Raw genomic sequence first — 27,947 nt, forward strand, 5'->3', positions numbered from 1 at the left:
GTGGAGGAGAGAGAGAGGGTGTAGTGTGGAGGAGAGGGGAGAGGGTGTAGTGTGGAGGAGAGGAGAGGGTGTAGTGTGGAGGAGAGAGAGGGTGTAGTGTGGAGGAGAGAGCGTAGTGTGGAGGAGAGAGGAGAGGGTGTAGTGTGGAGGAGAGAGAGGGTGTAGTGTGGAGGAGAGAGGAGAGGGTGTAGTGTGGAGGAGAGAGAGGGTGTAGTGTGGAGGAGAGGGTGTAGTGTGGAGGAGAGGAGAGGGTGTAGTGTGGAGGAGAGGAGAGGGTGTAGTGTGGAGGAGAGAGAGGGTGTAGTGTGGAGGAGAGGGTGTAGTGTGGAGGAGAGAGAGGGTGTAGTGTGGAGGAGAGGAGAGAAGGTGTAGTGTGGAGAGAGAGAGAGGGTGTAGTGTGGAGGAGAGAGGAGAGAGGTGTAGTGTGGAGGAGAGAGAGGGTGTAGTGTGGAGGAGAGAGAGGGGAGAGGGTGTAGTGTGGAGGAGAGAGGAGAGGGTGTAGTGTGGAGGAGAGAGAGAGGAGAGGGTGTAGTGTGGACTAGAGAGGAGAGGGTGTAGTGTGGAGGAGAGAGAGAGGAGAGGGTGTAGTGTAGAGGAGAGAGAGGGTGTAGTGTGGAGGAGAGAGGAGAGGGTGTAGTGTGGAGGAGAGAGAGGGTGTAGTGTGGAGGAGAGAGGAGGGTGTAGTGTAGAGGAGAGAGAGGGTGTAGTGTGGAGGAGAGAGAGGGTGTAGTGTGGAGGAGAGAGGGAGGGTGTAGTGTGGAGGAGAGAGAGGGTGTAGTGTGGAGGAGAGGAGAGGGTGTAGTGTGGAGGAGAGGAGAGGGTGTAGTGTGGAGGAGAGAGGAGAGGGTGTAGTGTGGAGGAGAGGAGAGGGTGTAGTGTGGAGGAGAGGAGAGGGTGTAGTGTGGAGGAGAGAGGAGAGAGAGAGGTGTAGTGTGGAGGAGAGAGAGGGTGTAGTGTGGATGAGAGAGAGAGAGGAGAGGGTGTAGTGTGGAGGAGAGAGAGGGTGTAGTGTGGAGGAGAGAGGAGAGGAGGTGTAGTGTGGAGGAGAGAGGAGAGGGTGTAGTGTGGAGGAGAGAGAGAAGGTGTAGTGTGGATGAGAGAGAGAGGAGAGGGTGTAGTGTGGAGGAGAGAGAGAGGGTGTAGTGTGGAGGAGAGAGAGATGGTGTAGTGTGGAGGAGAGAGAGAGGGTGTAGTGTGGAGGAGAGAGAGAGGGTGTAGTGTGGATGAGAGAGGAGAGAGTGTAGTGTGGATGAGAGAGAGAGAGGAGAGGGTGTAGTGTGGAGGGGAGAGAGGGTGTAGTGTGGAGGAGAGGAGAGGGTGTAGTGTGGAGGAGAGAGAGAGGGTGTAGTGTGGAGGAGAGGAGAGAGGGAGAGGGTGTAGTGTGGAGGAGAGGAGAGGGTGTAGTGTGGAGGAGAGAGGAGAGGGTGTAGTGTGGAGGAGAGAGAGGGTGTAGTGTGGAGGAGAGAGAGAGGGTGTAGTGTGGAGGAGAGGGGAGAGGGTGTAGTGTGGAGGAGAGGAGAGGGTGTAGTGTGGAGGAGAGAGAGGGTGTAGTGTGGAGGAGAGAGCGTAGTGTGGAGGAGAGAGGAGAGGGTGTAGTGTGGAGGAGGAGAGAGAGGGTGTAGTGTGGAGGAGAGAGGAGAGGGTGTAGTGTGGAGGAGAGAGAGGGTGTAGTGTGGAGGAGAGGGTGTAGTGTGGAGGAGAGGAGAGGGTGTAGTGTGGAGGAGAGGAGAGGGTGTAGTGTGGAGGAGAGAGAGGTGTAGTGTGGAGGAGAGGGTGTAGTGTGGAGGAGAGAGGGTGTAGTGTGGAGGAGAGGGTGTAGTGTGGAGGAGAGAGAGAGGGTGTAGTGTGGAGGAGAGGAGAGATGGTGTAGTGTGGAGGAGAGAGGGTGTAGTGTGGAGGAGAGGAGAGAGGTGTAGTGTGGAGAGAGAGGGTGTAGTGTGGAGGAGAGAGGAGAGAGTGTAGTGTGGAGGAGAGAGAGGGTGTAGTGTGGAGGAGAGAGGAGAGGAGGGTGTAGTGTGGAGGAGAGAGAGAGGGTGTAGTGTGGAGGAGAGAGGAGAGGGTGTAGTGTGGAGGAGAGAGAGGGTGTAGTGTGGAGGAGAGAGAGGGAGAGGGTATAGTGTGGACTAGAGAGGAGAGGGTGTAGTGTGGAGAGAGAGAGGAGAGGGTGTAGTGTAGAGGAGAGAGAGGGTGTAGTGTGGAGGAGAGAGGAGGGTGTAGTGTGGAGGAGAGAGAGGGTGTAGTGTGGAGGAGAGAGGAGAGGGTGTAGTGTAGAGGAGAGAGAGGGTGTAGTGTGGAGGAGAGAGGGAGGGTGTAGTGTGGAGGAGAGAGGGTGTAGTGTGGAGGAAAGGAGAGGGTGTAGTGTGGAGGAGAGAGAGAGAGGGTGTAGTGTGGAGGAGAGAGAGAGAGGGTGTAGTGTGGAGAGAGAGGAGAGGGTGTAGTGTGGAGGAGAGAGAGAGGGTGTAGTGTGGAGGAGAGAGGAGGGTGTAGTGTGGAGGAGAGAGAGAGTGTAGTGTGGAGGAGAGAGAGAGGGTGTAGTGTGGAGGAGAGAGGAGAGAGAGAGGGTGTAGTGTGGAGGAGAGAGAGAGCGTGTAGTGTGGAGGAGAGGAGAGGGTGTAGTGTGTAGGAGAGAGGAGAGGGTGTAGTGTGGAGGAGAGAGGAGGGTGTAGTGTGGAGGAGAGAGGAGAGGGTGTAGTGTGGAGGAGAGAGGAGGGTGTAGTGTGGAGGAGAGAGAGAGGGTGTAGTGTGGAGGAGAGAGGAGAGGGTGTAGTGTGGAGGAGAGAGAGGGTGTAGTGTGGAGGAGAGAGAGAGGGTGTAGTGTGGAGGAGAGAGAGAAGAGGGTGTAGTGTGGAGGAGAGAGAGAGAGGGTGTAGTGTGGAGGAGAGAGAGAGGAGGGTGTAGTGTGGAGGAGAGAGAGAGGGTGTAGTGTGGAGGAGAGAGAAGAGGGTGTAGTGTGGAGGAGAGAGAGAGGGTGTAGTGTGGAGGAGAGAGGAGAGGGTGTAGTGTGGAGGGAGAGAGGAGAGGGCGTAGTGTGGAGGAGAGAGGAGAGGGTGTAGTGTGGAGGAGAGGAGAGGGTGTAGTGTGGAGGAGAGAGAGGGTGTAGTGTGGAGGAGAGAGAGGGTGTAGTGTTGAGGAGAGAGAGGGTGTAGTGTTGAGGAGAGAGGAGAGGGTGTAGTGTGGAGGAGAGAGGAGAGGGTGTAGTGTGGAGGAGAGAGGAGAGGGTGTAGTGTGGAGGAGAGAGGAGAGGGTGTAGTGTGGAGGAGAGAGAGGGTGTAGTGTTGAGGAGAGAGAGGAGTGTGTAGTGTGGAGGAGAGAGGAGAGGGTGTAGTGTGGAGGAGAGATGAGAGGGTGTAGTGTGGAGGAGAGAGAGGGTGTAGTGTGGAGGAGAGAGGAGAGGGTGTAGTGTGGAGGAGAGAGAGGGTGTAGTGTGGAGGAGAGAGAGAGCGTGTAGTGTGGAGGAGAGGAGAGGGTGTAGTGTGGAGGAGAGAGGAGAGGGTGTAGTGTGGAGGAGAGAGGAGGGTGTAGTGTGGAGGAGAGGAGAGGGTGTAGTGTGGAGGAGAGAGGAGGGTGTAGTGTGGAGGAGAGAGAGGGTGTAGTGTGGAGGAGAGAGGAGAGGGTGTAGTGTGGAGGAGAGAGAGGGTGTAGTGTGGAGGAGAGAGAGAGGGTGTAGTGTGGAGGAGAGAGAGAGAGGGTGTAGTGTGGAGGAGAGAGAGAGAGGGTGTAGTGTGGAGGAGAGGAGAGGGTGTAGTGTGGAGGAGAGAGAGAGGAGGGTGTAGTGTGGAGGAGAGAGAAGAGGGTGTAGTGTGGAGGAGAGAGGAGAGGGTGTAGTGTGGAGGAGAGAGAGGAGAGGGCGTAGTGTGGAGGAGAGAGGAGAGGGTGTAGTGTGGAGGAGAGAGAGAGGGTGTAGTGTGGAGTAGAGAGGAGAGGGTGTAGTGTTGAGGAGAGAGAGGGTGTAGTGTTGAGGAGAGAGAGGGTGTAGTGTTGAGGAGAGAGAGGGTGTAGTGTGGAGGAGAGAGGAGAGGGTGTAGTGTGGAGGAGAGAGGAGAGGGTGTAGTGTGGAGGAGAGAGGAGAGGGTGTAGTGTGGAGGAGAGAGAGGGTGTAGTGTTGAGGAGAGAGAGGAGTGTGTAGTGTGGAGGAGAGAGGAGAGGGTGTAGTGTGGAGGAGAGAGGAGAGGGTGTAGTGTGGAGGAGAGAGAGGGTGTAGTGTGGAGGAGAGAGGAGAGGGTGTAGTGTGGAGGAGAGAGAGGGTGTAGTGTGGAGGACAGAGAGAGACTAGGTGAGATCACTTGAATAAACAACCTTGTGGCTGAGAAACGTCTGTTCAACTACACACAAAAAAACAAACATGCCAATCACAAACAAAAGTCGCACAACTTACGGCTTCTGAGTTCCTGCGTTCTGTCTCTATTTCGGCGTCTGTCTCGATCCATGATGAAAGCTTTCCGACAACAAGAGTATTCCAATCTAGGGAGAATGGAATTGATAACCATGAGAGAGGGTCTTCGCTGTCTCAACTCACTGGCAATCAATCCCACCAAGTCACATGGTCCCATCTTTTGCCAGAAGAGATAGAAGCCCGGGACTGAGGAATCAAGAGCCATTAGATGAACAAGAGGATACATTAACACTAAAGCAAGACACCCGTATCAGAGGTTGATTGATGAACACTTTAATTAACAGATTGCAGAATGGGTACAATACAGTACAGCTCAATACACAATTGTTAAAGGAAAACGCCAACATTTTGGAAATTAGCTTATTTGCCATCTACCCTGGACAAGAAGATACATACCCTTTTTCTTCTCTGTGCATGCAGTAGGAGTAGGAAGCCGTTGGGAACTAGGCTAATGGAGGAACCTACTTCCAGTGACTGACGCTAAGCTAGGCTAACGGTGCACGTCTTCCTAGGGCTGGGCGATATAATGATAATTATCGCGATATATTTTAATAATCGATATCGCCAAAAAAAACGGGAAAAATATATATATATATTTTTTTATACCTACAACAGGGCCGTTTTAAAACCAGAGACAGTGGACAGACTTGTCTTTCTTGCCTGCAACATAAAGTAATGGCTTTGCTTGTCCAAATGACAATACTGACCAAATTGAGATTTATTTTTCTCTTGTCCATTTATTTGCTTTCCAATTTAAAATACAGTTTGAAACCGTCTGTACACAGTAGGCTATGTGTGCTAGCAGAGCTAGTCTCCAGTCACGAGTCACGGTGCACATGTCCGGTGGTTTGTCCACCAAAAAAGCACCAAAAGATAGAAAAGAAACTAGCAGAGCCAGAACTGTCCCAACTCCCCTGGAGCCACAGCCAGCAGAGAAGCCGGTTTACTTTCGCTTTCAAACCAGCTGCAGCCTGAGAACTGGAGTGTGAGGGGCTGTAACACTAAAGATGGCGGCAACGACAAAGAATTGCTGCAAAATAAACATACATCTGTTTAACACTTTGATCGCCATGGGTTAAATTCATAATTTACCATCCCTCGCCAGCTCTATTTGTCTATGGAGAAGTTCCCCTTCTTTGCAGGGCTATAACTTTTTTAATTCTATTGCTAAATTGCCATTATTATGGCCCATTCAATGTCCTATATGTATTGTTCAGGGTGTAGCAACGTTAAACTTTTTCATTCACATATTCATACTAAAATATGGTCTAAAGTATAAGTGTTTTTATCGTTTTCTGCAGCTTTCTCCAGAACTTGATTTATAGCTCCAAATGCATTTTATTGATGATGAAATACAGTTTGATAGCAATCGGCGCGAGATAAAAAATTTCAACTGGACGTGGTTCTAGAAGTTTCTACGTATCATCTGATGATGACCGGATGGGCGGGGGATCATTTATAATTCCGTGGGCAGCGTTAGAGGATTCATCCAGAGTGGGTCATATGTTCATCATAGCAGTTTATATGGAACACGTTAGAATATAACGCTGAATCTTACCGTGGCTTCCTCACGCCGCTGGCAGATGAGCGTGGAACAGAATTTTTTCTATTATGGGATGGAGAAATGCCCGATCCATTTCCAGGTTGTATAATAGTATATACGTCCAAATCATGTTGTTTTTTCGAGTTATTTGCACCGATCGATGTTCATTGTGTCAAGACGGAGTCTCTCTAACGATAGCGAGTGCCCGGACCACATATGGATGAGCACTTCCGGTTCAAAGGGTCATTTCCGGTTGGCGATCTGCCAATCGGCCACCAGATGGCGCTCTTGAACCGCTAGAGAGTTGAGTGGAGCTTTGTAGTGTGTCTCAGGGCTCCGGAGGGGAAATATGATTTCGATCACAGATTTTTTAAATATTGACATCAAAGACGAGTTACGGCGTCTTCGGCAGAATGAGCATGGCTAGGAATGACGTCTTAACTCGTCATCGGCGATCATAGTGTTAAAAAATAAAAACATTTATTTTTATACTTATAACAATATCGAATATCGATATGATATTGTTATCGATATCGTTATCGCGATATCATTTTTGGCCATATCGCCCAGCCCTACGTCTTCCTATTCCTACTCCATGCACAGAGAAGAAAAATGTATGTATCTTAAAGGGGAACTCCAACATTTTGGGAAATTAGCTTATTTAACATCTTCCCTGGAGTTAGACAAGAAGATACATACCTTTTTTTGTATCTGTGCGTGCATTTTAGCTTTGGGAATAGACGCTCCGTTAGCATAGCTTAGCTTCATCACTGGAAGTGAGGCAGGACAGTAGCCTTACAGTGTATTGCAAGGTCTGACATTGACCAAACTTGATATGCATGACCTTGGTGGGCTCTAGGTCAACTCCTGAAAAGGGGGTCAATGTCAGACTTTGCAATCAAAGGTTAGGGGGCTAATAACCCTTGCCATAATTTCAGTGCGCCCCCTAACTTTTGATTGCAAGGTCTGACATTGACCCCCTTTTCAGGAGTTGACCTAGAGCTCACCAAGGTCATGCATATCAAATTTGGTCAATGTCAGACCTTGCAATACACTGTAAGGCACTGTAAGGCTACTGTCCTGCCTCACTTCCAGTGATGAAGCTAAGCTATGCTAACGGAGCGTCTATTCCCAAAGCTAAAATGCACGCACAGAGACAAAAAAGGTATGTATCTTCTTGTCTAACTCTATGGAAGATGTTAAATAAGCTAATTTCCCAAAATGTTGGAGTTCCCCTTTAACACTCGAACATTTTGGGAACCCTGGAGTTAGAGAAGAAGATGCATACCATTTGGAGGAACCTACTTCCAGTGACTGACGCTAAGCTAGGCTAACGGTGCGCGTCTTCCTACTCCTACTGCATGCACAGAGAAGAAAAAGGGTATGTATCTTCTTGTCCAACTCCAGGGTAGATGCCAAATAAGCTAATTTCCCAAAATGTTGGAGTTTTCCTTTAAAGGGGAACTCCACTTTTTTTGGAAATTAGCTTATTTAACATCTTCCCTGGAGTTAGACAAGAAGATGCATACCTTTTTTGTCTCTGTGCGTGCATTTTAGCTTTGGGAATAGACGCTCCGTTAGCATAGCTTAGCTTCATCACTGGAAGTGAGGCAGGACAGTAGCCTTACAGTGCCTTACAGTGTATTGCAAGGTCTGACATTGACCAAACTTGATATGCATGACCTTGGTGGGCTCTAGGTCAACTCCTGAAAAGGGGGTCAATGTCAGACCTTGCAATCAAAAGTTAGGGGGCGCACTGAAATTATGGCAAGGGTTATTAGCCCCCTAACTTTTGATTGCAAAGTCTGACATTGACCCCCTTTTCAGGAGTTGACCTAGAGCCCACCAAGGTCATGCATATCAAGTTTGGTCAATGTCAGACCTTGCAATACACTGTAAGGCACTGTAAGGCTACTGTCCTGCCTCACTTCCAGTGATGAAGCTAAGCTATGCTAACGGAGCGTCTATTCCCAAAGCTAAAATGCACGCACAGAGACAAAAAAGGTATGCATCTTCTTGTCTAACTCCAGGGAAGATGTTAAATAAGCTAATTTCCAAAAAAAGTGGAGTTCCCCTTTAAGGGGATGCAGACCAGAGAAAGACTTTAGTCTTGTTTACATCAGGGTCCCCCATTTTCAATTCATAATGATAGCTTGAGGTTCAATTAGGCTGTAGCTAGGCCAAGAATACAGTGTGCAACAGTTCTAATGACTAGTACTGAAGTCTGACTAGGAGAAATCTAAGATCCATCTCTAACCTCTCCCACACAACAGCAGGTCTGAACGGGTGTGCGCTCCGGTTCGGGCTTTGGCCGGGTCCACCTCAAACTCCCTCCGAAACCTCGGGTGGAACAGGGGCATGCACAGGAAGTCGAACCTGGAAGAAAGGGAGGGAAATGGGGTTCAGAGATGATTCACTTTGCTTTGGTTAACCCTTTCACTGCCACACGACAAAGGGTTAGCCCTTTCACTGCCACACAAGGGTTAGCCCTTTCACTACCACACTACAGAAGGTTAGCCCTTTCACTGCCACACGACAAAGGGTTAGCCCTTTCACTGCCACACGACAAAGGGTTAGCCCTTTCACTGCCACACTACAGAAGGTTAGCCCTTTCACTGCCACACGACAAAAGGTTAACACTTTCACTGCCACACGACAAAGGGTTAACCCTTTCACTACCACACTACAGAAGGTTAACCTTCCACTGCCACATGACACGACAAAGGGTTAGCCCTTTCACTGCCACGACAAAGGGGTAGCCCTTTCACTGCAACACTACAGTAGGTTAGCCCTTTCACTGCCACACGACAAAAGGTTAACCCTTTCACTGACACACGACAAAGGGTTAACCCTTTCACTACCACACTACAGAAGGTTAACCTTTCACTGCCACACGACAAAGGGTTAGCCCTTTCACTGCCACACTACAGAAGGTTAGCCCGTTCACTGCCACACGACAAAGGGTTAGCCATTTCACTGCCACACTACAGAAGGTTAGCCCTTTCACTGCCACACGACAAAGGGTTAGCCCTTTCACTGCCGCACTACAGAAGGTTAACCCTTTCACTGCCACACAACAAAGGGTTAGCCCTTTCACTGCCACACGACAAAGAGTTAGCCCTTTCACTGCCACAATACAGAAGTAGGGGTGCACCGATGTATCGGTCGGGTATCGGTATCGGCCGATAAGTGCCTTGTTGACTGCAATCGGCCTATAAGCTCGAATGTGCCGATGGCAGTAGCCGATAAATATCCATCAATTTGTGTAGCGTCAAGACAAAAAAAAGTTCACTCGCGACCTACCTGCACAACGCCCGCCATCCTCAGTCCCCCACACACACACACAAGCTACTGCATCAAAGTTACTACTTATGATTAACAAGGCATTCGTTTTGTGGCATTAACGTTATATAGTTAGTGTTACACGTTCAATAACATCAGCATATTATTTACCCGAACATAGCAAGTAAGCAAGGCATTACTCCGTTCATAGCTCAGTTCCATTCCGTTGCTCATTCCGTACCCAACTACCCATTCTGCAATCTGTTAATAAAGTTTTCAATCAGACAAATGTATAGAAAGGCTTTGTTTTATTATAACATTTGTTGCAGTAAAATCATTATGTCTCGTTTGGTCATCCTGTGGAGCGCTGGTCGGCGGGCAGCTAACGTATTAGCTACGGTAAGTTTGTTCTGCTCTCGCAAGCAGATCAATGGCGGCATTGCCAGAAGTAAAAAAAATAATAAACGCTTGCCGATTGGTGGTAAGAACAGCAGGAGGTGGGTGCTAGCGGTGTGACGTAATTGGCAGATTCGACTATCACTCAAAATTTCATTGGTTGAGACTGGTTGAGACAATAGTATCCAGCTGCAGCCCAGCCGGTAGACCATACTGGGAGAACTAGTATCTAGCTGCAGCCCTGCAGAACATACTGGGAGAACGACCATACTGGGAGAGAGATAGTGCTATTTCTTGATGTTTCCTTTTTTTTAGTAAGTAAAGAGGCCTATGTTCATATCGGTGAGCACAATTTGTAACACAAATATACAGTAGTTTCATAAAAATATATATATTACAAAAAAAATATATTACAAAAAATATATATATATATATATTTAAAAAAAAAGATTTGCCACAAATATCGGTATCGGCCGATTGTGTTAGTTGAACAATCGGTATCGATGGCAAATTTTCATATCGGTGCATCCCTATACAGAAGGTTAACCCTTTCACTACCACACTACATAAGGTTAACCTTTCACTGCCATCGACAAAAGGTTAGCCATTTCACTGCCACACGACAAAGGGTTAGCCCTTTCACTGCCACAAGACAAAGGGTTAGCCCTTTCACTGCCACACGACAAAGGGTTAGCCCTTTCACTGCCACACTACAGAAGGTTAACCCTTTCACTGCCAGAAGACAAAGGGTTAGCCCTTTAACTGCCCCACGACAAAGGGTTAGCCCTTTCACTGCCACAATACAGAAGGTTAACCCTTTCACTACCACACTACAGAAGGTTAACCTTTCACTGCCACACGACAAAAGGTTAGCCCTTTCACTGCCACACGACAAAGGGTTAGCCCTTTCACTACCACACTACAGAAGGTTAGCTCTTTCACTGCCACACGACAAAAGGTTAACCCTTTCACTACCACACGACAAAGGGTTAGCCATTTCACTACCACTACAGAAGGTTATCCCTTTCACTGCCACACGACAAAGGGTTAGCCCTTTCACTACCACACTACAGAAGGTTAACCCTTTCACTGCCACACTACAGAAGGTTAACCTTTCACTGCCACACGACAAAGGGTTAGCCCTTTCACTGCCAAACTACAGAAGGTTAGCCCTTTCAATGCCAAACGACAAAAGGTTAACCCTTTCACTACCACACGACAAAGGGTTAACCCTTTCACTACCACTACAGGTTATCCCTTTCACTGCCACACGACAAAGGGTTAGCCCTTTCACTGCCACCCTACAGAAGGTTAGCCCTTTCACTGCCACACGACAAAGGGTTAGCCCTTTCACTGCCACACTACAGGTTAACCCTTTCACTGCCACACGACAGGGTTAGCCCTTTCACTGCCACACGACAAAGGGTTAGCCCTTTCACTGCCACAATACAGAAGGTTAACCCTTTCACTACCACACTACAGAAGGTTAACCTTTCACTGCCACACGACAAAAGGTTAGCCCTTTCACTGCCACACGACAAAGGGTTAGCCCTTTCACTACCACACTACAGAAGGTTAGCTCTTTCACTGCCACACGACAAAAGGTTAACCCTTTCACTACCACACGACAAAGGGTTAGCCATTTCACTACCACTACAGGTTATCCCTTTCACTGCCACACGACAAAGGGTTAGCCCTTTCACTACCACACAACAAAAGGTTAACCTTTCACTACATAAGGTTAACCCTTTCACTGCCACACTACAGAAGGTTAACCTTTCACTAACACACGACAAAGGGTTAGCCCTTTCACTGCCACAATACAGAAGGTTAACCCTTTCACTACAGAAGGTTAACCTTTCACTGCCACACGACAAAAGGTTAGCCCTTTCACTGCAACACGACAAAGGGTTAGCCCTTTCACTACCACTACAGAAGGTTAACCCTTTCACTGTCACAGGACAAAATGTTAACCCTTTCACTACCACACGACAAAGGGTTAACCCTTTCACTACCACACTACAGAAGGTTAACCCTTTCACTGCCACACGACAAAGGCTTAGCCCTTTCACTGCCACCCTACAGAAGGTTAGCCCTTTCACTGCCACACGACAAAGGGTTAGCCCTTTCACTGCCACACTACAGGTTAACCCTTTCACTGCCAAAAGACAAATGGTTAGCCCTTTCACTGCCACACGACAAAGGGTTAGCCCTTTCACTGCCACAATACAGAAGGTTAACCCTTTCACTACCACACTACAGAAGGTTAACCTTTCACTGCCACACGACGAAAGGTTAGCCCTTTCACTGCCACACGACAAAGGGTTAGCCCTTTCACTACCACACTACAGAAGGTTAGCTCTTTCACTGCCACACGACAAAAGGTTAACCCTTTCACTACCACACGACAAAGGTTTAGCCATTTCACTACAACTACAGAAGGTTATCCCTTTCACTGCCACACGACAAAGGGTTAGCCCTTTCAATACCACACTACAGAAGGTTAACCCTTTCACTGCCACACTACAGAAGGTTAACCTTGCACTGCCACACGACAAAGGGTTAGCCCTTTCACTGCCAAACTACAGGTTAGCCCTTTCACTACCACACGACAAAGGGTTAACCCTTTCACTACCACACTACAGAAGGTTAACCTTTCACTGCCACACGACAAAAGGTTAGCCCTTTCACTGCCACACGACAAAGGGTTAGCCCTTTCACTACCACACTACATAAGGTTAGCCTTCTGTAGTGTGGCAGTGAAAGGGCTAACCCTTTGTCGTGTGACAGTGAAAGGGCTAACCTTCTGTAGGGTGGCAGTGAAAGGGCTAACCCTTTGTTGTGTGGCAGTGAAAGGGTTAACCTTATGTAGTGTGGTAGTGAAAGGGTTAACCCTTTGTCGTGTGGTAGTGAAAGGGTTAACCTTTTGTCGTGGGGCAGTGAAAGGGCTAACCCTTTGTCGTGTGGCAGTGAAAGGTTAACCTTCTGTAGTGTGGCAGTGAAAGGGTTAACCTTCTGTAGTGTGGTATTGAAAGGGCTAACCCTTTGTCGTGTGGCAGTGAAAGGGATAACCTTCTGTAGTTGTAGTGAAATGGCTAAACCTTTGTCGTGTGGTAGTGAAAGGGTTAACCTTTTGTCGTGTGGCAGTGAAAGAGTTAACCCTTTCACTGCCACACAACACAGGGTTAGCCCTTTCACTGCCACACGACAAATGGTTAGCCCTTTCACTGCCACAATACAGAAGGTTAACCCTTTCACTACCACTACAGAAGGTTAACCTTTCACTGCCACACGACAAAGGGTTAGCCCTTTCACTACCACACTACAGAAGGTTAGCTCTTTCACTGCCACACGACAAAAGGTTAACCCTTTCACTACCACACGACAAAGGGTTAGCCATTTCACTACAGAAGGTTATCCCTTTCACTGCCACACGACAAAGGGTTAGCCCTTTCACTGCCACAATACAGAAGGTTAACCCTTTCACTACCACACTACAGAAGGTTAACCTTTCACTGCCACACGACAAAAGGTTAGCCCTTTCACTGCCACACGACAAAGGGTTAGCCCTTTCACTACCACACTACAGAAGGTTAGCTCTTTCACTGCCACACGATAAAAGGTTAACCCTTTCACTACCACACAACAAAGGGTTAGCCATTTCACTACCACTACAGAAGGTTATCCCTTTCACTGCCACACGACAAAAGGTTAACCCTTTCACTACCACACAACAAAGGGTTAGCCATTTCACTACCACTACAGAAGGTTATCCCTTTCACTGCCACACGACAAAGGGTTAGCCCTTTCACTACCACACTACAGAAGGTTAACCCTTTCACTGTCACAAACAAAGGGTTAGCCCTTTCACTACCAACTACAGGTTAACCCTTTCACTACCACACTACAGAAGGTTAACCTTTCACTACCACACTACATAAGGTTAACCCTTTCACTGCCACACTACAGAAGGTTAACCCTTTCACTGCTACACGACAGAAGGGTAACCCTTTCACTGCCACACGACAAAGGGTAACCATTTCACTGCCACACTATAGAAGGAAGGGTAACCCTTTCACTGCTACACGACAAAGGGTTATATTACTAGCATATTCGGGTCTAGTAAGCAGCACATGTGTCTGTGAGACAGACGGGTAAACCGGCAGAATAGCTGGAACAAAACAACATTAATGCGCGGAGAGAGAAGAAACACGTGCCATGGTTTCACCGGCTAGCCTAGCGAGCAGCACGTGCAGAGACAACACCAGCAGACTAAACTAACGTGCACACTGTTAACTAACTAACTAACTAACAAACAGTCTACTCACCCGAGTTTAGCGACGGCAGCGAGGGTATCTCCCACCTCCGGCACGCAGTTCAGGTCTCTCCCGCAGGACACTCTGCTCCCGCTGCTGGACGCCATGATGTCGCTGCTGTGAGTGAGGACGGACGGCGAGTCGGTCGGTGTTGGCTGCGAGGAAACTGCTGGCGCCATCTTGGCTCTGTGGTTTCCCCCCTTTAACTCTATATGTGGGCCATTCTCGCTGAGTTGAGTTAGAGCCAAAATGGCGTTCATGTAATCGAGTTACGTCTCACTGAACTATCGCGATATTTGTATTCCCAGCAGGCAGAACTCTTCATGTTTTATTAATGTCCACCTGCAGGGCAGAAACTCTGGAACAGTGGCTTTGTGGTTTGGTCCCAGTGTGTAAAAATGCCCAATACAATAAATAAATAAGCAAACAAACAAAAGTCAGTATATATATATATGGATTAATTTAACAGCTGTTTGTCCATTTCGTTCTTGAAGGTCAAATCATGCCTAATTTGCACTGTTTATCTATTTGTTAATTATTTTATATTTAATATTTGTTGTTCAGCAGACAGGGACAATGCACAATAAATATATTGCAACAGATATAGCTATAAGTGAGTCTACATATGAAGTCCTGGAGGACTAGTCCACTCTGAATTAAAAACTAATAAGTATAAAAAAAAATATCAGTATAGTGATGATCAGGACTGCGCCAGTTTGGCTTAACGGTGTGCTTCTCTGTTCGTCGACTAGTATGATGCTGCCTAATGTACCCTGTTGAAGGCAGAGGTTCTGTGTAGGATTGTTAGTAACTGTCTAACTGCATATATAACTGTTTACACTAGTAACTGTCTAACTGCATATATAACTGTTTCCACTAGAGGGCGCTCTAGGCGGAGACACTCAGGAACACTGCCAGGTGGCGAGTATAAATAGTGGTGTCTCCTCCCACTTCTTTCTCTTTCCCCCAGTCTCTCAGTGAGAGAAGACCTGTAGTGTTACTGCTCTGCCATGTGAATAATAAACCACGTCAGTTAAGGCTCAAGATAGAAACCATGCTTCAGTCTTGACCACATTATTGTCGCCCTATAGCCGAATAGACCTGTCGCTAAACCACGCCCCAAAATAGAATTTGTCCAATCATATCACAGCAAAAATCTTCGCTGCAGAAAACTCGGTCAACACCAGAAAAGCCATTTGTGGGCTGCATCAAACCAGACGGCTGTGATCAAAACCACTGTGTAAGAGTTCAGTTTATGTTATTATCTACCTAATATCCGATGGTGAAACGCTGTGCGTGGGGTACCTGTAATTCGGACACCAGGTACCCTGAAAGACTGGATGGAGGAGTATATTTCATACCTTTCCCGAAGCCCAAACGAAAACTAGAGAACTGCAAGCGATGGATTATGTTGTGTCGTCGACCACATACAATAGGTCTGTGGGTGAATTATGTACCATTACAATCACTACAGTACTGTATTAAGTTTCAAAAGTAAAAGTACAGTACATATTCTATAGGGTGTTCTTGTATTTCAGTGCATTCAACCCTCGATTGACCTGAAGGTTGTTAAAGTGGTCCAGTTATGCTGCTCTGTGTCCTTCAGATTTCTGGTTTACAATGTTAAAGTACTTAATCTTCATCAACAGTTGCTGATATTGCAAATGTCAACAGACCAGGCTATTAATCCATAATGGAGGTACTAGAAGAATATAATGTTAAATTACCATACAACACATGATATTGTTCGCTATTCCAGTTTATATTGTACATCCATTTGTGTAACTGTAAATCCATGTATATTTATTGTATATATTAAAAATAGTGGCTATTTATGTACACTTTAGTTGTGGGTTTTCTTTTCTAATCAGAGTGATCTATCTTGAGAATGTGTTGTATATGCATTTATTTATATTTATATTAAATATAACTTATACTTAGTGTTATAAGAAAAGCTATGTCCTGATCTGTACCCATTTACTGTGATTTACAGGTATTTTGGTAAATGGTAAATGGCTGTATTTATATAGCGTTTATCCAAAGCGCTTTACAATTTGTTTCTCACATCTTACCCATTCACTCACACATTCACACACAGACGGTGGAGGCAACCATGCAAGGTGCCAACCTGCTCATCAGTGTCTTGCTCAAGGACACTTCGACACGCTGCCCGGGAGGAGCGAGAATCAAACCGGGAACCTCCGGATTACCAGACGACTGCTCTACTCCCATGCCACTGTCTAGGTCTATTTTATTATTAGGTATTTTTACTTTGGTCTCTATCACTATACATTTATAGTTAGTGTAATCAATCATTTTACCTGATGTACACTAGAATGTGCAGCATACCATTCTCTGACGTCTCACCCCTTTATGGAGGAGGATTGTTGGCAAGTGACAGCTCTCACTTTTTTCCTCATTCTAGTGACTAGTGACACAACTGTCGGGTCTAGCTCGTATACTGCGTTGGACCACTAAACTAAATGTATCAGCAATAGTAGTAATCATGGATTATTGTCATAGTTCTTGTAATCTTCAATCAAGTCAACTGTAAGTAATGCTTGAGACGTTATCTCCTGGGTTCCATCCTAGAGGCAAATCTTTCCTGTGACAAAAAAGTCAACCAACGAACTAGATTCTTGTACCGGATCTCCTCTCTGGTAAACAAGAATACCCTGAAGACTCTGGCAGGAGCACTCATTCAAGGGTACTATGACTATGCGTGCACCTCATGGTACCAAAGCACCTCAAAGGCGCTTAAAACAAAATTACAAACATCACAAAACAAACTGGTCAGACTACTACTTGACCTGAACCCCAGAACCCACCTCACCCCTGCCCACTTTGCCAACCTAGGATGGCTTAGAGTAGACGACAGAGTACAGCAACTTGCAATGGGCCTGGTCTACAAGATACACTATACGACCGGGGTGCCCATGTACATGTCAAAATACTTCCCATAGGTCAGTGAATACCACAACCACTACACCAGAGGAAGCTCAACAAATCATGTTAAACCCAGATTCGGCTCAAACAAGGGACTAAACACGTTTCGCAATTATGCCACAACAATGTGGAACACCCTACCCAAAGCTGTAAAGGAATGTGAATCCCTGCCCACATTCAAAACCGCCCTTAAAGAGCACCTACGGGAGGCTGCAATTCGAAACTGGCCACCGTAAATGCCCAAAACCCCCACCACCTCCTAATAGACAGTCTCCTCCCCACCGCATGTATATATTCCCTCCCCGCCGTATGTATATTTCCCTCCCACCCACCCACCCCCTCCTAATGTACAGTCCCCTCCCCATCATATGTATATACTCTGTCAGGATCTAGGGGTAACAGTACTGTATATTTGAATACCGCCTATGTCACAAATGTATCAGTACTAAATACCTATATGTCCCTATGCCATAAATGTCATGTATGTTGTGTATGTCATAAATGTCTATATGAATTGAAAATGGGGGACCCTGATGGAAACAAGACAAACGTCTTTCTCAGGTCTGCATCCCCTTAACAATTGTATGTATTGAGCCGTACTGTATTGTACCCACTCTGCAATCTGTTAAATAAAGTTTTCATTCATTCATTCATTCATCTATAGCTAATGCTTGCATCACCATGGAGGTCTAAGGTAAATGTGTATCTCATGAACGTACTTTTCCACTGCATATTGTAACCCTCTCTGTCTGCTTCTAGATGAAATATTTGTGTTATCTTAAAAGAACAGGTCTATTACCTGCTGTGGTAAATCTCCAGCGGCCTAGCCCCTTTCGTGACTGTGAAGCAAGGCTTGCATCACAGTCAGGAAAGGGGCTGCCTGCCGCCATCGTCAACGAGAGTCATTCACGGTCGGCTCTGTGTCCGAGTTTTCAAAGGGGGTGTGGCTTAGCGATAGGTCTATTCTATTAACAGGTTATGGGCCCAGATAACGCCGGTGTTGGCGATGCGGAGAGAAAGGCCATCGGAGAAGCGACTGCACAAAGACTGTCTGATGTAGCTTCTGCAAATCCACGGGGCACACAGACAGAGCGTGCATGAAGAAACACGACCAGAGCGCGCGATATACGCGCATGGGCAAGATGACGGCCATGGACGAGACGGCGGCCAAGGACGAGACAGAGGCCACGGACAAAATGGCTGCTACGGACAAAATGGCGGCTACGGACAAGATGGCGGCTACGGACAAGAAGACGGCTGTGGACAGGATGACGACAGCGGACACGATGGCGGCGACGGTCGACGTGAGACGGATCGAGACGACGCCCGGAGAATAACGGGACAAGAAGACTGCGCTTTCGGGGCGCCAAACCGGCCCAGCTGCAGCGAGCCCAGAGAAGGGGACTGATCGTGGACACAGGTGCGTCGTCCCATGTCATCAACGACAGGAGTCGGTTCAAGAACTTTGACGACACTTTCCACCCGGAGAGGCACAGCATGGAGCTGGCAGACGGGAGACGCACCTACGGATTGGCGCAAGAGAGAGGAGACGCACAGGTATGCCTCACGGACAGTAAGGGGCGCCGGCGTACGGTAACGTTAAAGAACGCTCTCTACGTACCATCGTTCCCACAAGGACTATTCTCTGTAATAGCTGCTACTGCAAGCGGTGCCAAGGTATTCTTCGATAAAGGTAAAAATGTTCTTGTAGAACCTGACGGTACACGGTTTGACATAAAGATGTACCAGAGAGTATATTATCTGCAAACGGAGTGTAATGACAACGACAAGTGTAATGATAATAATTATATGTGTAGCGTGACGGCCAGTCACGATATTCAGACATGGCACGAGCTTATGGGTCATTGTAATTACGAGGATTTACTGAAACTGCAAGTAGTGTCAGAAGGCATGCACATTGAAGGAGAAAAGCGTAGACCTGACAAAAATTGTGCAGAGTGCAAAACGGGGACGTTTACTCAACCGAGATACAGAAATCCCACAGACAGAGTAAGGGTACCACTTGCATTAGTTGACACGGACCTAGCCGGCCCAGTAAGCAACAAGTCCATAGGAGGCTTTGGATATGTACGGTCTTTTACAGATGTGTGCACAGGGGCAGTGTTTGTTTACTTTCTCAAAGCAAAGAGTGACACGCCCCAGGCCACGGAGAGATTCCTGGCAGACGTAGCCCCTTATGGTAACGTAGGCTGCTTGAGGTCCGACAACGAAACCGAGTTCACAAACAGAGAGTTCCAATCACTGTTGAGAAGGTATAAGATAAGACACGAGACGAGAGGGCGGAGCTAGGCGATCATGGAGTGAGACGTGTTTCACGTGAGCTCCCTTCTATCGTGCGAAATATACTTTTCTCCCCATTAGTCTTTATTTTATTTTTATTTGTTATTTGTCTTGTTGAGTCGTCGAGTTTCAACTACTGTCATCGACTTTTTTCAACTTTCTGCGATGTCGGTGGTGGAGACCAGATCCATGAGCACCCCAGCCGGCAAACTGCCACCGGGTCTATCCTCGCCGTCGCCCGGTATCAGTGAGATAAGCGAAGCTGTTCTCTCGGTCATGACCAAACTCCATGCAGACTTTGAGATACGCTTCGCTGAAACACAAAGAAAAGTGCAGGCGGAATTTTTTGATAACCTTCATCGAGAGATGTCAGGGGAAATTAGGTTGGCGGTAGACCCGTTGAGAGACAAGATGGAGTCGCTGCACGTTGTCTCCTCGGCTAATGCTAACGAACTAGCCACGCTAACGACAGAGGCCTCACTACAAGGCGAGAGGATGGCGGGTCTGGAGACATCCCTGCTGGCTAGGCAGGCTGAAGTTGCCAAACTACAGTCGGTAATTGTGGAAATGCAGTCCCGGGAGAGACGCTACAACATCAGGATTGTTGGTGTACCGGAGGGCAACGAGGGAGGCCGTCTCTCGGACACCATGCCGTAATTGCTGCAGAAAATACTGGGGAAAGATGTCCTCCCCAGCCCTCCCGTATGTGAGTCGGCCTACAGAGCGGGCAAGACCAGTCCTGGAGTGAACAAAGAGCCGAGGCCCATCATTGTCAAGCTAAACAGGCTTCAGCAGAGGGAGCTCATCATGCAGTCGGCCCGTGCCAGAAGGGGTAAACTAAGTCTTGGCGATCACAAAGTGGCCATTTTCGAAGACTTTACGCCGGAGGTTCAAGCACAGAGAGGCGAATACAAAGTCGGGTCGGGTGAGTGACTTGGCGATGTGGGCCTGAATACATTGATAGGGCCGACTACTCACAAATGCTTGTTGTCATGCCCAGACATGCTAACTGTCCACTGCCCATCCAAACTAGATTACTAGAACTACATCCCAATGACTTCTGTTACTTGCTAATGCTGACCTCATGGTCGTACGTGTGTGTCGCCTCTATGAAAGCTAGCGAGCTAGCTGAACAATGTACATAACAGATTCCAGCGTGCTAGCCGGATTCATCACTAGCTTACGCGCTAGCCTCGGGCTAGCTAGCAGGCTGTGTCTATCGTCCGCGCAGAGACATTCGAGACCCGTTAATGTTTACGTATTTTGGTTGTTGTTGCTGTTTAAGTGACATCGGTTTGCACAATTCAACGGTGATCGGGTCCTTAACTAACTTCTTGTATGCTTTTATTTTTATATCCAGGCTGTTTTGAGCTTTGGGCTCCAGTAGTAGAAGGTCGGTTGAATATATATATACAATATATGATAACAGGTTGTGTCAGGTATAGCTTATTACTATCCCCGGGTTAATGAAGGTGTTTAATTCTATTCTTACATAAGTTATGTCATTCCAGCCATTGGGCCTGACCAGAGGGGCTGTTACATGCGTGCACTTTGACCATAACCCTTTTTTCCTTTTCTTCTTATTGTCGCTGTTTAAATTACATCTGTTTGCGCAATTTAACTGTGATCCGATCCTGCCTTAGACTATCTGCTGGTATGCTTTAATTTAATTTTGTTTTGAATTTTCCTTTATCCATTTATGCTATAACATTGCAACATTAATACACAGACTCGGAAGTAGATGGTTACATGGTTGATGTTTAGTTATTATATAATAATGGCTATTTTTTCCATTATAGTTGTCTCATGTTAGGGCCAAGGCTCACGGTGGTTTTCGACCGATATCTTTATTGAATTTAATTTTAATTTTAATTTGTGTTTATTGGACTAGTGGGGGTTTAATCAGGGGTTTATCTAGAGGGGGGTCGGAGTGGAGAGCGTCTTATTGGATCCATGACTCCAGTGGGAAATGATAGGAAGATGACCATCCTTAGTGGATGGGGCATAGGGAGGGGATTGGAGAGTGGGTATAGGAAGGTTAATAAGGTTTACGCATTTAGACAAATTCGACCATGGCTAAATTGAATATTTTAATTTGGAACGCAGGGGGTCTTAACGCCCCACACAAGCGTGCCAGTGTCCTTTGGTTATTGAAGAGAAGAAATATTGACATTGCTCTCCTTAGTGAGACGCATTTATTGGTGGGTGATGTGTCAAGGCTAGCAAATCGACAATATCACGTTATCTCCTCATCCTCAGCCGATGATAAGACGAAAGGAGTCGTCATAGTTACAAGACGTAACCTTGATATCAAAGTCCTGGATGTGTGGTCGGACACGGAGGGAAGGATTACTATAGCAAAAGTTGAGTTCTCTCATAGGAAGATGGCAATAATAGCATTGTATGCCCCTAACACATTTGATTCAGCGTTCTATAATACAATCACGAAGAATATGTTGGAACTTACTGGATACGCTCTCATTGTGGGTGGCGATTTTAATGCGTGCTGGGATGCGGAGATGGATAGGTCCGGGTCCTCTGAAACAAGCGACCAAAAACGGTCCTCTAAGGCCCTCAGGATGTGGGCCCAGGACACGGGGCTCGCAGACCTATGGCGCTTATCCAATCCCACCCTCAAGGATTACTCTCACCTGTCAGCCAGACACAAAACCTTCTCTCGAATAGACTATGCATTCGCGTCCCCTAATATGTTTGATAGTTTCGACATCTCATTGGTTCCCCTGGCTCTCTCGGACCACAAGGGGATTTTCCTTGTGGCAACCTTTGGCAGGCTCTCCACGAGAGCTCCCAGGTGGCGTTTTAACTCAACCTTATTAAAGAACGATGATTTCTGTTCTGAGTTCAGGAGTAAACTAGCTGAATTCTTGCAGATCAATGTTGGCACGGTCGATGACCCCAGGGTCCTATGGAACGCATTGAAAGGATTTATCAGGGGTCATGTCACACTTTTCGCCTCCAATTTGCGTAAAAATCCCGGTCAAAAAAACTAGAAGGACTGGAAACATTATATGCGGACCTATACGCATCTTTGCAAACTAACTATAGTGAACGACTAAACACACAACGTAAGATAGTCAAGAAAGAAAGAAACTCCATACTTAAACAACAGTCTGAGTTCTTGATACATAGGACAAGGCAAAATTACTACTTTCACGGCTCCAGGCCTAGCCATCTATTGGCAATGAAAATACGCTCGAATGATCATTTCTCGGATATCCCCTTGATCAAGACGCGACAGGGTACAGTCACTACTGATTCGAAAAAGATCAACGACACTTTTAAAGAGTTTTACTCACAGTTATATAGCTCAGAGGTTAATCTCGACGACTCTAAATTTGAATCGTTCATTGGCGGGCTTGAGATACCCCACATTTCTGAGGAAGAGGCTAAGGAACTGGGGAAACCGATCACTCTTATGGAACTAAGGGAGACGATTGCTGAAATGCAGAGGGGTAAGGCACCAGGCTGGGATGGTATTCCACCCGAGGTGTATTTAGCTTTCTGGGACCAACTGGGTCCATTGATGCTCGATATGATCAATTACGCTATCGAACAAGGGGAGTTCTCAAGAGATGTCAACATGGCGTTGATTTCTTTACTTCTCAAGAATGACAAAGATCCCAATGATTGTGGTAGCTATAGGCCCTTGAGTCTTCTCTGGGCCGATTTAAAAGTGTTTGCCAAGGTGCTGGCCCGCCGCCTGCAGAGATTTATGACGGTATTGGTACACTGCGATCAAACTGGTTTTATCCCGGGGCGCCTGGCTGCAGATAATCTTAGGAGGCTGTTGCATGTAGTCGATAACAGTAAAGACAATACAGCTCCATCCACAGTTCTGTCTTTGGATGCCATGAAGGCGTTTGACAGACTAGAATGGTCATACCTGTGGAAGGTACTTGAGGTCATGGGTCTTGGAAAGAATTTTATTCATATGATTAAAGTCCTGTATGCCTCGCCGTCGGCAATGATACTGACAGGCAAAAACTGTTCCACACTTTTCCCAGTCTCCAGATCTTCTAGACAGGGTTGTCCTCTGAGCCCAGGACTATTCGCGCTTTCCCTCGAACCATTGGCCCAATTTATTAGGCAATCGGAGGACATCGTCCCCATAATGATCAATAATACACCACACAAAATTGCTCTCTATGCGGATGACCTACTGATTTTTATGGATGACCCTTCCCGGTCGGCCACAAAATTATTGGGAATAATCGACGACTTTGGTAAATTGTCAGGCTTTAAGATTAACTGGAACAAATCAGCCTGCCTACCTCTTAATGAGCTGGCCAAGGCGGTGCGACTACCAGCTGATATCCCCATAGTGGAACATTTTAAATACTTAGGTATAGAGATATTCCCCACGCTGAGTCAAACTACTAAGTACAACTTCACGGGTACTTATGATAAAATACGCCAGGATCTAGACAGATGGTCGTCCCTTCCTAACTCCTTACAAGCCCGAGCTTCCATAATTAAAATGAATGTCCTGCCTAGGATACATTTTGTTAGCTCAATGCTCCCCCTGCCCCCTCCAATAGACCACTGGCGCAAGGTACAATCGATGGTATCTAAGTTTATTTGGAATAACAAACGCCCAAGAATCAAAAGAGCTACTACTCAACGTAGGAAACAAGATGGGGGCCTCGCAATCCCTGATTTTAAGCTTTATTTCTGGTACTTTTCACTGAGACCTCTGATGTGCTGGCTAGACCCTGTGGATGCTGTATCTTGGCGCTCCTTAGAAGCAGCGGCGGTCTCACCGCTAAGATTGCAGGATGTGGTGTACTCCACTGTCCCTATTTCGAAATGCCGACTGAGGTATGGACCGATCATAACTCACGTGATCCAGACGTGGCGTAATGTACAGAAGTCGTGTGGGGTTAAATGCCCATGGCACCTGGACTCTCCAATTTTTAATAACCAGCAATTACTTGTTGGGCACAAGCCGGTTAATATTCCTCAATGGCAAAGGAGGGGGGTTCATACTCTGGAGGATATTTATGATAAGAACGGCTTCCGTGCGTTTTAGGACTTAAGAGAATTTTATGATCTTCCCGGCGAGTCCTTCTTTCTTTACCTTCAACTAAGGTCAGCGCTGAGGGCGCATGGCGTGCCGTGGGCTCAGGCTTTGCAACCACACCCCTTCATCAGGCTCATAGTACCCCTGGAATTTTGAATTTAAAATTTAAAAAGGTTGAACTCTGTTTTCTTTTCTTTTTGTCTTTATAATTTATAAATTGTTATATTCTGTATTATTATTGTTTTTGTTATTTTCCTGTGAAGTTCTGTGTATTGTGATTGTGATTAATGTGTTGTCTTGTTTCATGTAAGTAATAATAAAAAAATTTGATAAAAAAAAAAAAAGATAAGACACGAGACGTCACGTCCATATCCCCCATACCAGAATGGGGTGGCAGAGAGGGAATGGCATAACCTTTTCGAAATGGCTAGGAGTAAGCTAGCAGATAGTAACTTACCTAAGAGCCTATGGCATTATGCGGTGCAAGAAGCCGCTTACACCGGAAACAGGTGCTTTAATAAGCACTCGGGCACCACCCCGTATACAGCACTGACAGGAAAGAAGTGTAATCTAGCCAGAATGCACCGATTTGGATCAGTGTGTTATGCGTACCTGCAGGACAGGGGAAAGCCCAAGTCCAGAGGGGTAAAAGGATTTTTCGTAGGACACAACAAGGGAAGCCCCGCTTTCCTAGTTTATCATCCCGGTAACGGGAGAGTGCAGAAACACATGCTAGTCGAGTTTGTCACGAAGGCAATAGGTGAGAGCGAGACACAGACAGAGGAGCCAGAGCTGGACTCCAGAGTGTAGAAACAGAGACACATCAACCCAGTGTACTGACTAGTGCAGGCAACCCCCAGAGGGCAATGATGAGGAGCACCCGAGGCCCGAGGGTGACGTCAAGTGCCCCAAGCAGTGGGAGGTATCCCTCAAGGGAACACAAACACCCAAAGTATCTGACAGACTATGCCCGGAAAGGGAGTGACGAGGAGGACAGTACACCTACCCCCGTTGATTACTACTACAGGGTAGTCAGTGGGGTAACCCCGACCTTTAAAGAGGTCACATTGTCCCCTGAAGACGGCCGACAGACAGTGGGAGGGAAATGGGTGCATTCAACCAAGTTACCAGAGGGCAGACAGACAGTGGGAGGGAAATGGGTGTATTCAATCCAGGAGGGTATTGAAGGCCACGACAAATACAAAGTGTGGTTCGTAGCAAATTGCTTAAAGGCTGAAGGAGGGTACTCCATGTTTAAATAATGAAGGAGGGTGGCTACACTGCTTAAAGGCAGGAGGAGGATACTCTAGGTTTAAATACGGGAGGAGTAGAATCCAGGTTTAAATACCTGATTAGAGTCCATGTCTAAATACTGAAATGGATCCTATGTTTAATCCAGGTTTAAGTACAGAGGTGGGTGATTGTTTAATTCCATGTTTAAGTACAGAGGTGGATCACTTACCATGTTCTCAATGATGTAACTATGTGGGAAAGACCCTGAAACGTTTAGACATGTAAGAATGTAGATCAAGGGAAACACCATGTGATCAAAGACTAGACTATCAGTAGGATGCTCAGAAACTGAAAAATGTACAGAGATGCTGTGGGTAGCCTCATTTATTTAACAATGTGTACCCGCCCTGACCAATGGTTTGTAGAGAGTGGATTGTCACAACATTTGGCTGACCCCATAGAGGAGCATTTGGATTACAGCCAAACATGTTTTTTTTGTTATCTTAAAGGTACAGGATATTGTGTGAGTTTGAATACAGAGAGCTCACTGGTTTCGTGGGAAAACAAAGAAGCAGCCCACAATGGTACTATCAACTAGTGAAGCCGAATATACGGCTCTAGCTCTGACCATACATGAGTGTGTTTATCCAGAACAACTGTTAGAAGTGATGGAGATAAAATTACGAGTATATTGTTTAATATGTAATTGGAATGTATGAGGGGCATTTTGTCAACATCAGTTAAAAATGATGGACACTGTTGTTTATGAGGGCAACCAGGGAACCATTGTGATTGCTAGGAACCCAGTGTGTCAACATAGATGTAAACATGCCAATATAGAAAATATCATCTCATCAGATCTGTCATCAGAGAAGAAAGGATGACACCGGTTTACTGTCCAACGGACGACAGAGTAGCAGACACTATGAGGAAACCTGTTCCAAATCAAAATTGAAGGGATTTGCAAGGGTCATGTTTAATGTGAAAGTATTCCCTGTCATACCCTGTTGATGTTTTTGGATTATATTATTTCCTTTGTAAAATGTTTTTCCAAGAAGTTATCCAGTATGCTAAACCCTAAGTGGGAGTGTTGAAGGCAGAGGTTCTGTGTAGGATTGTTAGTAACTGTCTAACTGCATATATAACTGTTTACACTAGTAACTGTCTAACTGCATATATAACTGTTTCCACTAGAGGGCGCTCTAGGCGTAGACACTCAGGAACACCGCGAGGTGGCGAGTATAAATAGTGGTGTCTCCTCCCACTTCTTTCTCTTTCCCCCAGTCTCTCAGTGAGAGAAGACCTGTGGTGTTACTGCCTTGCCATGTGAATAATAAACCACGCCAGTTAAGGCTCAAGATAGAAACCATGCCTCTTGACCACATTATTGTCGCCCTATAGCCGAATTCTGTTAACATACCCGAAGAAAGTAACGTTATAGCCAGCTATCGAGTGAGTCAGAACTTACTACTAACGTTACTGTTAACGTTACTTTATACTAATGTTACAATGTAAACTTACCACTCGTCAACTTCTTCTTCCGAATCTACTTCAATGCTTCGCTGTTGCAAATCAACTTCTTCTTCCGAATCATAGTCTTCTGGGTCAATATACCGTAGACGTCCAGCCATCTTGTTTACTATAAAGTGTTTTCAGTTCAATAGGTTCACCTTGATGGACCAGTAGCATAAATCTGCAGTGCCGCAGCCCCATACAGTACAGCTCAATACACAACCCTTTCACTTCCGCACTACCAAACGGTTAACCCTTTCACTGCCGCACTACCAAACTGTTAACCCTTTCACTGCCGCACTACCAAACGGTTAACCCTTTCACTGTGACAATACACAGGTTAACCCTTTCACTGCCACACGACAGCAGGTCATTAAGGGGATGCAGACCAGAGAAAGACTTTCGTCTTGTTTACATCAGGGTCCCCCATTTTCATCATAACATATATGACATACAGGTAGACAGACAGTACTGTTACATCTAGACATTTATGACATACCAGATCTACAAATATACAGTACAAAAAGAGTCTATAAAGAGAGTATATAATTTGAGGGGGAAGAAACTGTACATTGGAGGAGGTTGGGTGGTGGTCCACCCGTCACCTCTCACTTTACCATGACTGCACATAAACCTGGCACACAACATACTTGTTCACATATATCATTTTGCTTTCACTCTAAAGGAAATATGTCTCACATACAGTAGACCCCCCAGTACTTTGTGGAGACGAAGATGGGAGGCCCGTCTGTGGACCTGTCTCCGGCTGTCTCGGAGTTATGACCGGAGTGTTGAACGTCCCGTGATTAAGAGGGGGAGGACGGGACCCTCTTTGCGCCGCCCCTGTGTCTCAAATAGATCCGCTATCAGCTCTATCTTTAATCTTTCAAAATGTTCAGTTGCTATCGCTATCAGCTCTATCTTAAATTTTTCTAAATGTTCAGTTGCTATTGCATGCACTCATCTGTGTTTCACTACACACAT

At 46.5% G+C, this 27,947-nt stretch overlaps 1 protein-coding gene across 1 annotated transcript in view; it reads right to left on the reverse strand.

The window, feature by feature from the left end:
- Positions 1-14,053, reverse strand: part of prmt5 (protein arginine methyltransferase 5) — a 108,302-nt gene extending 94,249 nt beyond the window's left edge. Inside the window, exons 1-3 of the mRNA XM_084311687.1 lie at positions 13,943-14,053; positions 8,194-8,312; positions 4,376-4,461 (exon numbers count right to left, since the gene is read on the reverse strand). Coding sequence (XP_084167813.1) covers positions 4,376-4,461; positions 8,194-8,312; positions 13,943-14,037 — 300 coding nt within the window. The 5' untranslated portion in view covers positions 14,038-14,053. The remainder of the gene's footprint in view (positions 1-4,375; positions 4,462-8,193; positions 8,313-13,942) is intronic.
- Between the last annotated feature and the right edge of the window lie 13,894 nt (positions 14,054-27,947).

This window comes from Notolepis coatsorum (assembly GCF_963971535.1).
Source record: "Notolepis coatsorum genome assembly, chromosome: 4".
Lineage (NCBI taxonomy): Eukaryota > Metazoa > Chordata > Actinopteri > Aulopiformes > Paralepididae > Notolepis > Notolepis coatsorum.